The sequence below is a fragment of the Pipistrellus kuhlii genome, unplaced genomic scaffold (assembly GCF_014108245.1).
Source record: "Pipistrellus kuhlii isolate mPipKuh1 unplaced genomic scaffold, mPipKuh1.p scaffold_m20_p_6, whole genome shotgun sequence".
Taxonomy (NCBI): Eukaryota; Metazoa; Chordata; class Mammalia; order Chiroptera; family Vespertilionidae; genus Pipistrellus; species Pipistrellus kuhlii.
In genome coordinates, this window is record NW_023425562.1 from 24,080,177 (window position 1) to 24,096,751 (window position 16,575).

Here is a 16,575-nt window from a genome sequence, read left to right on the forward strand (position 1 = left end):
TGAAAAAAATAGGCCTACCTTGCAGGATTGTTACAGATCCCAGAATTTATGGGTAATGTTAGCATTCAGCAGATTCCTCCTCTGCTCCCTCCAAAGGGAATGGAACAGGAACATAAGTTTGAGGTCATTTGAAAAGGAAAGGGCTAGTTCTCAAACATGTGGTGTGTGGGAGCCTCAGTGGGATGTTATGACAGTAGGAGAACACCAGCGTGGAATAGCTGGTATGTTAGTGTGCATGAAGCCTGTCGTGTGTGCAGGTATCAGAGAAGCCCAGTGCACCAGCCCATATATGTGAAGACGGTCATGCTCAGGGTGGAATGTCAATGTTCTCTCTGGACTTCCATTACAGCTGGAACGAGATGCCTACGTTCAGGCTCTTGCTCGCTTCTCCCTGCTGACAGCCAGCTCCAGCATCACAGAAATGAAGCAGAAAAACATTGACACCATAAAGACGCTTATCACAGTGGCTCACACTGATGGCAACTACCTTGGGAATTCCTGGCACGAGGTGTGTGTCTCTCTGAAAGCCTGGTAATGGCCTTTTTTTAGTTCAGGTGACTACCGCATTCCTTTTATTCAGTGTCAGTTTCTCTTTGGTCACTTTCCGTTTTCTCGAAGTCGAGCCTAACTTTAACTCTAGGTTTTCTCTTATCCACAAATACATCATATATCTAAAGGTCAGTCTCTGGGGCTGTGGTGAGGGAAATGGTTTTGTTCAGATGCACCACCTCATGAGGTGATCTTACACCCCGGCCAGTGTCCTCACAGAGTGCACTGCTATCGTGACAGCTTTGCTCCACATTAATGCCACTTTCCCCCAGTCCTTACACATCTCTGGGAGTTCTCACCATCACGAGTAGATTTAGGACAAAGCTAGGAGCTTGATTTATCTCCCAATTCTTTCTTTTAAAAAATGGTCAGCATTTACAGTGAGCCATTAGGAAAATCGCAAGTGGGTTCACATTTTCATTTAACTAAACAATATCCCAACATTCTCACATAATTATGTGTACAAATGTGCTTGAAAAGTCATCGAAACTTTAGTTCTAAGGAAAAGATTGAAGTAAAAACAGCCTAAATGTTCCAACAATGAGAGATTGCTCTTTTTTAAAAAGTGTGGTACACCAGTTCTTTTCTGTGACGTAGCCATTTAAAATGATGTTGCGGAAAGGAGAGACAACCAGACATCATGCACTCTCTGGTCACATTTGCCTAAAACTCAAACTTAAATCAATTTGAGCCTCTACTGCAGTTTACAGGAAATACAGGATATAGAGAAGCACAGTATTGTTAGTTATTATCTTGATCATCATGGCACAGACCTTTGTCCATTTTCACCCATCCTTTCCTTTCGATATACAACTCTGGAGTATTTCATGTTAGAAAAGATGAAGGATGGGTGTTTTGCTTTTCATAAGTTGGGTACTTTTAAAAAAAAATAATTTCCTGCCCTGGCTGGGTAGCTCAGTTGGTTAGAGCGTTATCCTGATATGCCAGGGTTGTGGGTTCAATCCTCGATCCCCAGACAGCACACACAACTAATGAATGCATGGATAGGTGGAACAGCCAATTAATGTTTCTCTATCTCTCTCTCTCCCTCCCCCCCACCCGCCTTCCTCTTTCTCTTTAAAGAAAAAGTCAATTAAAAAATAATTTCCTGTCTTCTGAGGTGTCTTAATAACTACCTAGTGAATTAATGAATAGCTGCTTTCTCTCCTACAACTTATTTTTTTAACCTGGGAGGTATGATCTATGTGGGGTTTCTACTGGTTGCCAAGCATTTGCAGCACCTGGAAATATTAAAAATGAATTAACCGCCTATTTAATGGTCAGAAATCTTGAGAAATCAGGTTAGAGCCAATAAATTTTTGGCCACAAGTATTCACATGCTTGAGATTCCAGCTCTCCCCAGCTTCTGGAAAAGGGAGTCAGTAGGCATTAATAGTTTACTAGTAATAATTTATAGTGTGCTGTGTGGACCAACCAGGGAATGGCTTTCTTTGGTAGAATTAAGTACCTTTCTCAGTCAAGAGGAAGACAGTTTATAAGTAAAGATACTCAGCAGTGTTCAGTGGTATAGTGAAGCCCTGTCATCTGGGATTGGATTGTAAGATCAGTATGAAAGGCAATCTCAGCTTTAGTCAGAAGTTCCCTTGAACATCCTTAGGAGGGCTTTATCTGGAGATCTATGCTCCATCCTCCAGTGAGTTTCATGAGGCTAGCTTTCCTTCCAGGAGAAGCTGAAACTAATTTGTTTCTTTAGGTAAGCTCCAGGTGAGAGAGGCTTGTGTGAAGGTATGTGATCTCAAGCACCAGAACCACCCACAGGGCTGGAAGATACTCTTCTCCCACTGCATGTCCATTCTAGGGCACATGCTCATTCATTCAGTTAACCAAGTAATAGTTGCCAACTATTTAACTGCTGGGTATTCAGCAGTGAACAAGACAGAGTTAATGCCCTTTTGGCACTTAAGACAGCGAACAAACAAATAATTACATGGTATAATGTTAAAAAGTGTGTGACCAGGGGAGGGTGTGTGATCTTGGGGTGGTCAAGGTGGGTGTCTCTGAGGACACAGGCCTAAGCTGAGAATCTAAGGAGTGAGCCAAGGGGAAGAGTATAATGAACATGTTCCAGGCATAAGAAACAGCAAGTGCAAAAAGACCCTGATGTAGGACTAGATATGTCAAGCTAAAGGAACAGCTGGGAGGCTAGTGTGTTATTTAGAGAAGAAAGGAGGTGGGGTGGCTAAGTCAGAATAGATGGTGCACTTATTGAGTGGCATGGTGGATGGAATCTCCTTCTCTAGGCAAACACCTTCTTTTCTCTCTTGAGCACTTAATAAATTTGCATAAACATTTATATCACATAACTGTTGTACCAGCTTTTTATTTATTTATATATATGTGTGTGTTTTATATATATATATATATATTTTTTTTTTCCCCCCTTCCTCAGAAAGGAAGGGAGAGGTATAGAGAGCTAGAAACATCAGTGAGAGAGAAACATCTATCAGCTGCCTCTTGCACGCCTCCTACTGGGGATGTGTCCACAACCAAGGTACATGCCCTTGACCGGAGTTGAACCCGGGACCTTTCAGTCCACAGGCAGACATCCTATCCACTGAGCCAAACCAGTCAGGGGTGATGTACCAGCTTTTATTTTGCTCTTTCCCTTTTTAATAATTTGTTATTGTTTTTTATGTGAAACCTGTTGTCCAGACCTACATTCTGGGACTAGGAAAGCCCCCTTAAATGCCTTCAGATTTTATTCTCACCTGAAAAGCTGTGCGTTTCCTAGGACTCTTTAATGACTAATTTAAGATCACGCTAATTTAGGCTATAAAATGGGACCTCATTTCTTTATGCCTTCTTTTTATTAGATCTTGAAGTGTATCAGCCAACTAGAGCTTGCTCAGCTGATAGGAACCGGTGTGAAGACCCGCTACCTGTCTGGGGCTGGGCGTGAAAGAGAGGGGAGCCTGAAGGGCCACACGTTGGTGGGAGAAGAGTTCATGGGCCTTGGTCTTGGTAAGACTCCAGGCCCCACAGCTGGCCATCATGGACTCTCAAGTTAACCGGGATGAAACACTGCTTGTCTCATCAGGACTGTCTCATAAACCGTCTCTTCCTTCTGTGCCAGCTGACAGTATGTTTACTAATGCAAGTGCTGCTTCAGCAGTCTTAATTGTCATGAAACTGTCAAGTAATGCCAATTTTATCAAAATTAGCAGGGTGCATTACTTTTCTCTATAGACATAAAACTATACTAGTACTGGGAGGAAAAGCCACTTGCTTTAGAAAGGCTACAGCTTTGGTACCTCCTATGAGAGGAGTGGGTATGTGTATCTCTAGATTTTAAAAGGTGGAGTCGACCTCTCTTCCATGTTCATTTGGGGAGCTTTTTCAAATGGTATTCTTATGAAAATAGAATTATTTCTGGCTATATGTTAGATTGAGAGGCTCTTATCAGTGATATACTGGTAACACAATAATAATAGGGCAAACAGATATGCCAGGGCACATTCTAAGCTGTCAGTGAGACTGGGACTATTATCCCCAGTTTGTAAATGAGGAAAGTTGAGGTACAGGGGGTGAAGGGAGATATAAAGCCACCCTGCAAACAAGTGGCAGAGGTAATTTTCAAAACCAGGCCATCTGATTGCAGAGAGCAGGCTCCTAGGTCCCACAAACAGTGGTTAGAATAGTACAGAGTAGCAATACTCCATGAAAATGGAGGGTTGTAATAGTACCTACTTCTTAGGGTGCATGTGAGGGTGACTGGAGTGAAATCCTGGAACATTATACTGATCATTCAGCAGGTGTAAGCCATTACATATTATAGAAGCTCTGGATTAGTGTATATTAATTCAAATTTATTTCCTTAATATAGGCATGTAATATTATAAAAATGTAAAACACTATGAAGAGAGATGATTAATACAAACAAGAGAAAGTATAAAAATTCATTTTAAAAGCCAAACCCCAAAATATAAGTTTCATTTTACTCCACCATCAGTTGAGGATTTTTTTGCCTGCAAACCATTCTCATTTGTGTTTTTTGTCTGCATGTTGATACGGTGTTCTGAATACTTGACTGTTTTGGAAGCACTGTTGTTTTGTGCATTGTGTTTCAGGTAATTTGGTGAGTGGTGGAGTGGATAAAAGACAGATGGCCAGTTTCCAGGAATCGGTTGGGGAGACCAGCTCCCAGAGTGTGGTCGTGGCTGTAGACAGGTACCGTAATGACTTTTCTCTCCAGTGACGCTGGATCACCCAAGGGCTTGGAATGCTCTGTGTCAGCAATTTCCCACCTTGTACATCTTATGGCACATATAAACCAATTACTAAAGTTCTGTGGCCACAAAAAAATCTATTCGTTGCAGATCTGACCAAAAAAATGTAAAATATTTTGATTCATTTACACCAGATGGCTTTTGTTGTGTTGGCTGTCATTTTTATTTGACCATCTAAGGGAAAAAGAGGTCAGTGTCCCTAACTAAATAGGTAGTTCATGTTTTAAAAATTCTTAGTGCACAGCAGTTGAAAATCACTGCTCTATATAGTTACTAGGTGAATGATTCCTAGTTTGTTTGTTGTCAAAATTGTCGGTTCCAAATCACTCAAACTAAGAACTGTTCAAAGTGGCAAACGTGGTCCATAACTCATAGCCTTCACATTCATTTTGATTTTGACCTTGAATTCCATCATGACCTTTTAAAAAAATTACAACTTTAACTTTGTGACCAAATTGTCTCAAGTTAAAACTGCCATAATGTTCACAATTCATTAAACTGTCTTTTTTGAATAAACATTTTTATAAGCCTTTTGTAATTCCAAAGTTCAGTTCTGAAAATGTTAATTTTGGTAATTTTTTGCCAGTTTTTTATTGCTGTCATAGAAGAGCAGCTTTTTGAAGTCCTCACTCAGCCACTCCCACTGTGGTGTCATCACATGCTAATATGTTTTAACTCTTCCCCTCTCCTTTTGGTGTGTCACTTTGTCAGTATAGGCATTTCTGTTCTGTACCTCTGATGCCTCAGCATTTATTTTAAAATGGAGATACCAGACCTGAAATGTTTCCTTTCTCCCTTTTCTAAGATTGTTTGAGATTGAAACTTGGGCTTTCAAATCTAATTTTCATTTTATTATGTCTGGAATTACCTTCCTAGAATTTTTACCGGATCTACTCGACTGGATGGAAATGCAATAGGTATGTATGTGACTCCTCTGTGATAACTCAGACGCCTCGTGTTGTGCCCGTCTGACCGTTACTAACGAGGCCTCGCATGTGTTGTTGGGTCTGGCCTGTAGTTGATTTTGTCCGCTGGCTGTGTGCTGTGTCCATGGACGAGCTGGCTTCCCCCCATCATCCCCGCATGTTCAGCTTACAGAAGATTGTGGAGATATCATACTACAACATGAATCGGATCCGACTGCAGTGGTCCCGAATATGGCAAGTGATCGGAGATCACTTCAATAAGGTAACTCTTCAGATTTCAAAACTATTCCATCGCTGTTCAAAACAACAGGCAATTAAATTTTAAAAAGAAGTGATGAGAGTTTAGGTGCCTATCACCCATTTTCCCTGTGGAGTCAAGGACAGCTCAGTAGGACCCATAGTATACTTACATATTGATAGAACTTAAAGAGAATGAATTAAGAATTCAGGCTGTGCGAAGTCTTCAATATCCCATAGGCTAACATGACAAAGAGCATTATAGTCACTCAACAAACATAATGGTATTTGAAAACATTATGAAATCCTAAAGTGCTTTCTGAAAAGTTTATGTTCCATGTAGTTTCACTATTAAATGTCACTTCCATTCTATTCTGACTTCATTGTCACCACTTTTCTGAAACTTACAACTACTGAGAGAGAGCCAGACTAAACTTTCTCTCCACAAGAGGTTTCATTATATACATGCACTTTGGTCAATATAGGTAGACACATGCACACCTATATTGACCAAAGAAAAAGAAATCAGAAGAATATGTATTACATGTGTATGTATGTACTTGTGATGCTAATTGCTTCATAAGGGAAAAATAACAGCTTAATAACACTGTTCCCTACCAAAGCACACTTCACAATTTACAAAAAATTTCTCGGGTCTGGAGATATAATAATACAGTTATAATACAGATGCTTAAAAATAGTTTAAAAAAAAAAAACATTTACCCAAAAGAGAATCACTCTCTACACTGAATAGAAGAAAAATCGTAAAAAGAAGTTGTCTGCCATTGAATATAGAAGGAGCAATAGAGTGCCAATAAATAATTTGTAGCATCTGCTGATTTCTATGGTGCTCCCTCCCTTTTCCAGCGACCAATTTGAGGTTAGTAATAAGATGCCACTAAATGTGTAGACTAAGGAAGAGTTGGGCACTGCTGGCTCTCATGGGCCAGCTCCCGGACCCTACAGAAATAAGGCATTGTCAGGTGTAGTCTGACTTGGAACATCAACTAGTCAAAGTTCGTGTTTACTTTGTGTCCTTATTAGCTCCAAGTAGGGTACCTCACAGCATCTTTTTAACAAACTGCCTGAGTGCCTATACCAGGCTGTGGACAGGTGAGGTCCCTGCCCTCAGAGAGTTCACCCACATTTTATGATAAAATAATCGATGGTAAAGGGTCAGGTGACACAGTATGTCAGTCTTCTCTACAAGTGACCTTTCATCTGAACTCTCAGTGAGGAAACAGCTACAAGAGCCTGAAGATGACCCAGAGCAACTGTTTGCTGAGTGAATGGTGACACTGTCATTCTTCTAAAGTCAGCTGGTTCAGCAACCATCTTTCCCACTGTTCGAGTAAATGAATGCTTAGTGGACCAGTTGACATGATTGATGTGAACTTGCTGGAAGTCTAGGTTTCATGTTCTTTTGTCGATTTTCCGACCTGCAATTCTGTTGTCAAGACTCTACATGCCAGTACTCAGTTACCACTGGGTCACTTCTGGGCAGGCTTGGGACGTGGCAGGTAGTACTTAGACATTTCATGGCTGTCAACTTCATTCCATCTAATTGGTGCCATTAAGCACAAAGTTTGGAAAATTCATTTGCTCGCCCTGGGGCTTTTTTTTTCTTTCTTCACAACCTCAAAACCATGTCTGCTTTCCCTTGGGAACTGGAGCACCTGAGAATCTCGAGGCTTGAAGAAATGGACGGCTAAGTACAGCTGTAACTTAGCTCTGGAGATTCTAGCAGAGCCATTGGGACAATCACATGTTTCTTTTCTTCTAAACTAGGGCACGTGTGTGTCTTGGGTTATGCAAAGTTGCACAACAAGCCTGGTGTATATTCCTGAAACAGGAATTCCTGAATTCTCCTGAATTTTTAGGATTGGTTATATTTTTTATTAGTCTCTAATTACATAAACATTACATGAACATCTTTTTTTTTTAATATATTTTATTGATTTTTTACAGAGAGGAAGGGAGAGAGATAGAGAGCAAGAAACATCGATGAGAGAGAAACATCGACCAGCTGCCTCCTGCACACCCCCCACCGGGGATGTGCCCGCAGCCAATGTACATGCCCCCAACCGGAATCAAACCTGGGACCCTTCAGTCCTCTACCACTGAGCTAAACCGGTTTTGGCTACATGAACATCTTTTAAAAAATTATAGCTAAAAACATCTTTGACCATCACTACCCCAACAGTACAGCCCCTAAAACTAGTTGTTGTTATCAGTTTGATATATATCTTTCCAGACACTTTTCTATACACATGCATATGTTGGTACTCATAGAAATATAGATAATATTGGTTTGTTTTGCTTTTTTAAAAAACAACTAGTATTATACATATTTTGTAATTTGCTCCTTAATTATGCTACAATATATGAGTTTATTCTTTTTTAATTGTAGTAAAACATACATAACAGAATTTTCCATTTTAACCATTTGTAAATGTAGAGTTCAGAAGTGTTATTAAGTACATTCGTTGTGGTGATCTCCTGCGTTCTTTTCATCTTGCAAAACTGAAACTCTGTACCCATTAAGCAACGACCCCATTCCTTCCTCTCCCCAGCCCTTTGGGAACTATTTTCTCCTTTCTGTCTGTGAATTTGATGGAATCATTCAGTATTTGTTCTTTTGTATCTCGCTTATTTCACTTGGTATAACATCCTCAGAGTTCATCTTGTAGCCTTTGACAGAATTTCCTTCTTTTTTGAGGCTGAATTTATTCTTTCTTTTTAATTGCCAATGTTATTCCATGTGAACATATCATGTAGTAATTTTCCTATTGATCTTTTTTTTTTATTGCAAATAATAATGATTTTGTTAGAATTCAAACATTTTCCGGTCAGACATGTGTCAGTGAAGTTTCTCACTTGGAATAAGCTCCTGTATGCGGTTCAGATCCTTTGTCAGGGGTTCTGGTGAGAAATATCCCCTTGCTCTGCTGTTAGGGTTTCTTCTTGAGGGAGAAGTTTACACCCATAACTTCAGTCCCTAAAAGTAGGTAACCCATAGACAAGTCTAATGTTTGGGAATTGAAAGCCTCACTATTTCTACTGAATTTTCTGAGGCTGACGATACTCATTTGTAATGTTTTGCTTTAGGCGGCAGACGTGGGCAGTATGAAAAGGTTTTACAGAGACTTCCAGGTCTTCTGACCTGTCATGCATGTTTGTATCAAGTTAAATAGCACATGTAGAATTGTTTAATGGGTATAATTTCAATTTTGCAAGATGAAGAGAATGCTGGTAGTACAGTAATGTGAATGTCTTTAACTACTAAACTGCACTTAAAAACGGTTAAGATGATATATTTTGTGTTATGTGTATTTTGCCACAATTTTTAACAAATTGGCACATTTTAAAAGAACTTGTAACTAAATGTACATTACTTTCACCATTAAACTTAACTAAAATTGTACAAGTCAAATGCTAAATAATCATTTTTTTTCTCCTTCAGTGTGTTTTCCCAGAGCATTTGTTTTAAAGGCAGGACGTACATTTTTGAGGTTCAGAACCCCCCATCAACAGTTGTTTCACTGTGCCTATTTCACCTCACTTCCTGTTGTGCTCAGGTTGGCTGTAACCCTAATGAAGATGTCGCTATCTTTGCTGTTGACTCATTAAGGCAACTTTCCATGAAGTTTCTTGAGAAGGGAGAATTAGCCAACTTCCGTTTCCAGAAAGATTTTTTGAGACCCTTTGAGCATATCATGAAGAAAAACAGGTATGTGCATTGTTCTGAAAGAGCTTTGGTCAAACTCCCCATTGGGCCCAGCCAGTGAGGCTTAGTGGTTGAGCATCGACCCATTAACCAAGAGTTCCCCAGTTCAATTCCCACCAGGTTATAGGCTCAATATCCCTCACTTTCATCTCTCTCTAAAAAAAAGAAAATCAGTAAAAACATATATTTTTTTTAATTTCCCTATTGATCCCCTAAAAAGACCCCCTACCACTAACCACACAGTTTTTTTCTTTCTTGATGGTGGAAGCAAATAAAATGAACAGACTCTGATTCACATCTATTGTCTCTAAGTAAATCACACTGCAATCGGTGTGTAACTTTTCCCAAAGGACACATTACACCACTGCACATAGTAATAATGCGTCACGTGTCTTTTTGAGGCTGTGGGGGGGGGGGGGGTTGTTGCGGGGCAGAGGAAGAGTCACTGCTGAAGCAGCCTCCAGCAAGGTCAAGGATTATGTGACTCAGCATTTGTGCCCCAGGAAAGTGATAAAGAGGTCAAGGCAGCTACTAGCCCTTCGAAGCAGTCACCTTTTCATTCATTCACTTGGCTTTATGGAGGCCTGCCATCTCCTAGGTACTATTCTAAGTGCCAAGCATCCAGCAATAATGAAAACAGTCAAAAATTTATATTTTCATTTGGCCCTGATTCAATAATCATGGCAACTGGATGATAGGTATACAGTATTCATTACTCCATCCTCTCTATTTACATATATGTTTAAAGTTTTTCATAATAAAATTAAAAAACAAGTTCTTGTTTGTTTGTTTATATTCCAGTGTGATAGATAAGTAAATGTTCAATAAATCATTGGTAATTACTCTAAAAAACATTAAGGGGCTAGGGATAGAAAAACTCTTTATACGGAGCAATCATAACCCAGTCGTTATCAAGACTCAGGTTCTTTCTATTTCTTTGTTTGGCCATCCACAAGGTCACTTTCATCCTTGAGCCTATTGTTTGTGATTGCTGGACTGAGGCTCTAGCTCCAGCCATCATGCTGCTGTTCAGAGTGAAAATAAGAGAAAAGGGGGCAGAACCTGCCATGTGTATTCCTTTTAAGACAAAAGCTAAACCTTCCCAGAAACCTCTTCTCCCTGATGCCATACATTTTTTTCTGACATCTAGTTAGAGTATCGGGTCTAGTAATAATTAATGTCATTTTTAAACATTCGTTTAAAATCTTGCTTGGCGTTGACTTGTATTGACATAACCTTCAAACACGTGGTATCTACAGAACGTGTGAAGTGCAATTAACAAGTTTTGCTTGAAAAAGTTTGTGTTTGGTTTGGTTTTTGTTGCAAAACTAGGGCTAAGAAGATGGCGGATGAAGAGCATATTAGGCACTGCCTGCTTTACGAGTTCCAATTAGGAAGAAAAGCAAGTGAGGCTGCAAAAAACATCTGTAGTGCTCTTGGTCAAGATGCAGTTAGCGCCAGAAAATGCCAGCGTTGGTTTGAGAAATTTCGCGAGGGAAATTTTTCGTTAGATGACAAGAGTGGTCGAGGCCGTGTGTCCAATTTTGATCAAGAAGCTCTTGAAGCTCTTTTGGTGCAAAATCCTCAAATTACCCAACAAGAGCTTGCGACAAACTTTAAATTGTTCACAAAAAACAATTTCCAATCAATTGCGTGCACTTGGCAAAGTCCAAAAGTTTGGAAAATGGATTCCTCATGAGTTGACCGACAACAACCGTAATCAGAGAGTCACAATTTGCAGTTCGCTCCTCTCTCGTCAAAACCGTTTGCCGTTTTTAGAGCAAATTGTTACCGGAGATGAAGAATGGGTGCTGTATGTTAATTTGAAAAGGCGGCCTCAATGGTTGGACAAAAGTGAGGCTCCGCAGCCCACGCCAAAACCTGACTTCCATGCAAAAAAAGTGATGATGTGTGTTTGGTGGAATTTTAAAGGAATTCTTTATTATGAACTTTTACCATCTAACCAAACCATTACAAGTGCAGTGTATAGTGCCCAATTGGAAAGGTTAGCCCAAGCTTTAAGAGAAAAAGAACCCGCGCTGATTAATCGGAAGGGCGTAATTCTTCACCACGATAACGCACGACCGCATACTGCAAGAATCACTGCTGAAAAACTGCGCCAGTTGGAATGGGAAGTTCTCCCTCAACCTGCATATTCTCCTGATATTGCCCCTTCCGATTACCATTTGTTTCGTTCTTTGCAAAACTTTCTTCTTGGAAAAAAATTTAATAATGAAGAATGCCTCCAAAATGCATTGCCCGAATTTTTTGCATCAAAATCACAAGAATTTTACAACAGAGGGATTAAAATGCTTCCTGAGCGTTGGGCACAAGTAGTAGAAAACAACAGCAACTATATTGTTGATTAAATTTTGTTGTATTGTTTAAATAAATTCGATTTTAAAAAGTATTAGAAAACGACATTAATTATTACTAGACCTAATAATTATGTAGCTCCTCTAGCTGCAAGGGAGACTGGGAAATTGGAGTCCTGGCACATGCAACAAGATTTCCATGTTGTCTTATATTTATGATTTGTTTCCTGAAGTTGGGCATGTTGCTGCCTGCAGTGAGACTTCTGTTATAAGGAGGTGGGAGGGTAGTTTCTGGGTAGGCAAGTAACTGTCTCTAATTTTTTTCTTGTATTTGTGTAAGAGTTTATTTGAGGCAAACTGCCGACATATGCTGGAGAGCAAGATCTCAAAGATCCAGAGAATAATAAGTTTTGCGGCTTTTTTATGGATGTGATATTAAAGAGGAAACATAAAGGACAATTACATGGAAATGGGGAAAAACAAGGCAGAGATTGGATTACAAGATAGTTAACAAGATTATGTGGTCTGTTATTTCAAAGGTGTGTTAACCTAGATGCACAGAAACTATGGACAGGTCTTGCCTCGGGCATGACTACTCACCATGACTTGCCCAATTAGGAATTCATGATCTTTTTTTTTTTTTTTTCCCCCACAGTTGATAATAAATCAATCAAGATGATACATTCATGACCAAGCTTTGGTCAAATATTGTCTCCAATTTTTTTTAAGTGAATGTGGATTACTGCGTGGTTTTAAAAAATGTGTTAAGTGCTGCTTCTACATGATAAGCTGTGTATGTCTTCCCACTATAGAAAGTACAGATGACATGGCTGCCCCATTCCTTCCTCAGGTCACCGACCATCCGGGACATGGTGATCCGCTGCATCGCCCAGATGGTGAACTCACAGGCGGCCAACATCCGCTCGGGCTGGAAGAACATCTTTGCCGTGTTCCACCAGGCAGCCTCAGACCACGACGGGAACATCGTGGAGCTGGCCTTCCAGAGCACAGGCCACATTGTCAGTAGGTGTCTCTGTTCCCTCCTAACATCCCCCACAAGTCTAGAAGAGGGACTGCTTATTTCCTCCCAAAAAAGGGCTTCCTTGGGTTAGCTATACTGTGATATAATGACGTGCCATATTCTTGACATGTGCACAGCAACCCTGTGAAGAAAATACTGTCAACTCTAATTATTCGCAGCGTCCATGTTTGTGAATTCACCTTCTTGCTGAAATTTATACGTAACCCCCATTAATACTCCTGGCACTTTGGGTGCCTTTTGTGGACGTGCACATGCACAGAACAGCAAAATACTTGAGTCACCCAAGGTACACATTCCCAGCTGGGTTATTATAGAAGGCCATGCTCTGCTTTCTCGTTTCAGCTCCTTTACTGTAAATTAGCAAGTGTTCTTTCCATAGTACACCTACTGCCACGTTGTTTGCATTTTTGTCTTATTTGGTGATTTTGCCATTTAAAATGGCCCTGCACATAGTGCTAAAGTGCTGTCCTGTGTCCCTAAGCACAGGAAGGCCGTGATGTGCCTTATGGAGAAAATACATCTACACTAATAAAAGAGTAATATGCAAATTGACCATCACTACAACACACAGGATAGCCACCCCCATGTGGTCAAAGATGGCCTCCCCCCTGCTACCAATCTGGTTACCCCCAACTGCCCTACCCTGCAGGCCTGGTCACCCCCAACTGCCCTCCTCTGCCGGCCTGGTTCCCCCAAACTGCTTTCCCCTGCAGGCCTGGTTCCCCCCAACTGCCCTCCCCTGCTGGCCTGATTGCCCACAACTACCCTCCCCTGCTGGCCATCTTGTGGTGGCCATCTTGTGTGTTAGAGTTATGGTCAATTTGAATATTACCTCTTTATTATAGGATTATATAGGAATTGACTTAGGTGATAGTTGTCTGTCTTGCCCATTGGAGCATGAGCACCCTGAGGCAGCAAGTTTGATTCATCATCCCTGTCTCCAGGGCCCATAACCATGCTTTGCACATAGTTGACACTCAAATGTTTATTGAATGAATGATGTTTGGGTCTTTACATCATTGTTTGAGCTCAGGAACCAGTTTAGCCCAAATTGTACCCAGTGCACTTATTCCTGAATAATTGACTAAGAAGATCTGTCTTTCAGAAATACTGGCATGCTTTTCTTAGATTTTCACAAAAGAAATCCTCTCTGGGGTGTGTGTGTGTGTGTGTGTGTGTGTGTGTGTGTGTGTGTGTGTCTCTGTGTGTGTGTGTGTCTCTAATCCACATTTCTAAATCCTGGTCTTATTTTTTTTAATGTGCCTTTGTCTCCCCAGCAACTATTTTCCAGCACCATTTCCCTGCTGCCATCGACTCCTTTCAAGATGCTGTGAAGTGCTTATCGGAGTTTGCCTGCAACGCTGCTTTCCCTGACACCAGCATGGAAGCCATCCGGCTCATCCGTTTCTGTGCCAAATACGTCTCCGATAGGCCTCGGGTACATTTCTCCTTTTCTCTCTCATAAGAGCAATGAGGGGACGGAGTTATGGGGCCAAAACCTTCCCTGACCACCTGACAAAGAGCTTTCCATTGTAGGGGTTATACCTTTTCTGTATTTTGTATTTATGAAATTATTTTATTCAACTGGACTTTTGTTTGGTATCCTACAAATTATTTTGTAGACAGTAATAGTATTTTAGCTTTGAATTTTTGCAAAGCTGAACAAGTTAGACCCCTGGTCGGCAAACTGCGGCTCTTGGACCACATGTGGCTCTTTGGCTTCTAGAATGTGGCTCTTCCACAAAATACTACAGCCTGGACGAGTCTGTTTTGAAGAAGTGGCATTAGAAGAAGTTTAAATTTTAAAAAGTTGGCTCTCAAAAAAAATTTCAGTTGTTGTACTGTTGATATTTGGCTCTGTTGACTAATGAGTTTGCCAACCACTGAGCTAGGCCTTTCTATTTGAAGGAAAATAAACCTCCCTTTTATGAAATGATATTTTGCCATTGTGACATGGCTGGGAAGTCACACTGAAAAATCACCTTTTGCTATCTCCTGGAAATATTTTGGGTTTTTCTATTACCTGTGTTTCCCCGAAAATAAGACATCCTCCGAAAATAAGACCTAGCGCGTAGAAAGATAAGACATCCCCTGAAAATAAGACCTAGCGCAACTTTGGGAGAAGAAATTAATATAAGACACTGTCTTATTTTTGGGGAAACAGGGTATGTCTTCCCTATCTAAGGCGGCCTGCTTGGTTTAAATGACAATCTCAGAATACTGAAATTGGGTGGAAACAAGCATAAACTAATGGCTAGATCTCTTCTCAGGCATTCTCTACAGAACTGTAAGACCCTGAGATGACATGCTTGGTCCCCACAACCGCTCATGAAGATGATGATGATGATGATAGTGAGAGCCACTGTTAGCTGAGCACTTACTACATGTCAGGCACCATTCTAGGGACTGGGTGTTGATTTATTTAATCTCCAAAGCAGACCTACTAGGTGGGTAGTTATATCCCCATTGTGCAAGGGAGTTAACTGAAGCACAAAGAGAAATTGCCTAAGATTAGGTAACCAGAGTTGTTAAAGAAATTCCTTTACGACAAACAATGCCACTTTAAGAGTGGTTACAGAGCAAAGGGCTGGAAATCCTAGCAATAGGGCTTTACATCCAGGCTATGGAAAGACTGCCAGCTCTTAGCTGCATGACCTTGGGCAGCTTACTTACCCTCTTAGTGCCTCAGTTGACTCATCTGTAAAATGGGACCAGTATTTTTTCCCTGCCTCTCGGAATCATAGTGAGAATTATTAAACCATGTAGAGCACTTTCACAGTCCCCAACCCATAATAAGCATTCAGGAATAGTAGCTGTTGCTGCTAATATTTTAAGTCGTATTTTAAGAACTGTAGTAACATTCCAGAAAGACCTAAGATTTTGCATCATCCCTTGCTGAATGGATATTTTTAGGAGAGGACATGTATGAGGCCTTCCTCCCTGTGTAGTTCCCTTCACTTTCTTCCTTTTGCTTGCATAGTAATGAGAGGCGACTTTCATTGTAGGTGCTACAAGAATACACAAGCGATGACATGAATGTGGCTCCTGGTGACAGAGTCTGGGTCCGAGGCTGGTTCCCCATTCTGTTTGAGCTCTCCTGCATCATCAATAGGTGCAAGCTGGATGTGCGGACAAGGTAACTGTGTCCCAGGGTGGTGCCCCTCCCATCACTGATTGAGCCTCAGTCACCTGCTCACCTGACCCATGCTCTCCCACTCTCTGATCTGTTCTTCTCTTCCCCCGCCCCCTCCCTATTCTGCCCCTGGCTTTGTTCCTGCAGAGGACTCACGGTCATGTTCGAGATCATGAAGAGCTATGGCCACACCTTTGAAAAGCACTGGTGGCAGGACCTGTTCAGAATTGTGTTCAGGATTTTTGATAATATGAAACTCCCGGAGCAGCAGTCAGAGGTAGGTGATGACTAAAGCCCAGGATGACATGGAAGACAAGCCTCTCTGTCCTTTGTCTGCCTCTGGGGGTTGTGCCCTCATCTCCATGGAAGTCTTAAATACTGAGCCACTTGAGATGTGTT

The 16,575-nt window shown here is 40.9% G+C and overlaps 1 protein-coding gene across 11 annotated transcripts in view; it reads left to right on the forward strand.

The window, feature by feature from the left end:
* Nucleotides 1-16,575, forward strand: part of ARFGEF2 (ADP ribosylation factor guanine nucleotide exchange factor 2) — an 83,841-nt gene that overhangs the window by 48,783 nt on the left and 18,483 nt on the right. For 10 of the 11 annotated variants that reach the window (XR_004984310.2, XR_004984306.2, XR_004984308.2 and 7 more), the window contains exons 21-30: nt 350-508; nt 3,384-3,531; nt 4,638-4,737; nt 5,673-5,713; nt 5,815-5,984; nt 9,538-9,689; nt 12,852-13,024; nt 14,321-14,481; nt 16,049-16,179; nt 16,324-16,453. Coding sequence is in view for 6 of the 11 variants with exons in the window: in XM_045574257.1 (XP_045430213.1) it covers nt 350-508; nt 3,384-3,531; nt 4,638-4,737; nt 5,673-5,713; nt 5,815-5,984; nt 9,538-9,689; nt 12,852-13,024; nt 14,321-14,481; nt 16,049-16,179; nt 16,324-16,453 (1,365 nt within the window). In the remaining 5 variants the exon portion in view is untranslated. The remainder of the gene's footprint in view (nt 1-349; nt 509-3,383; nt 3,532-4,637; nt 4,738-5,672; nt 5,714-5,814; nt 5,985-9,537; nt 9,690-12,851; nt 13,025-14,320; nt 14,482-16,048; nt 16,180-16,323; nt 16,454-16,575) is intronic. The other variant, XM_045574256.1, reaches the window with a different exon arrangement.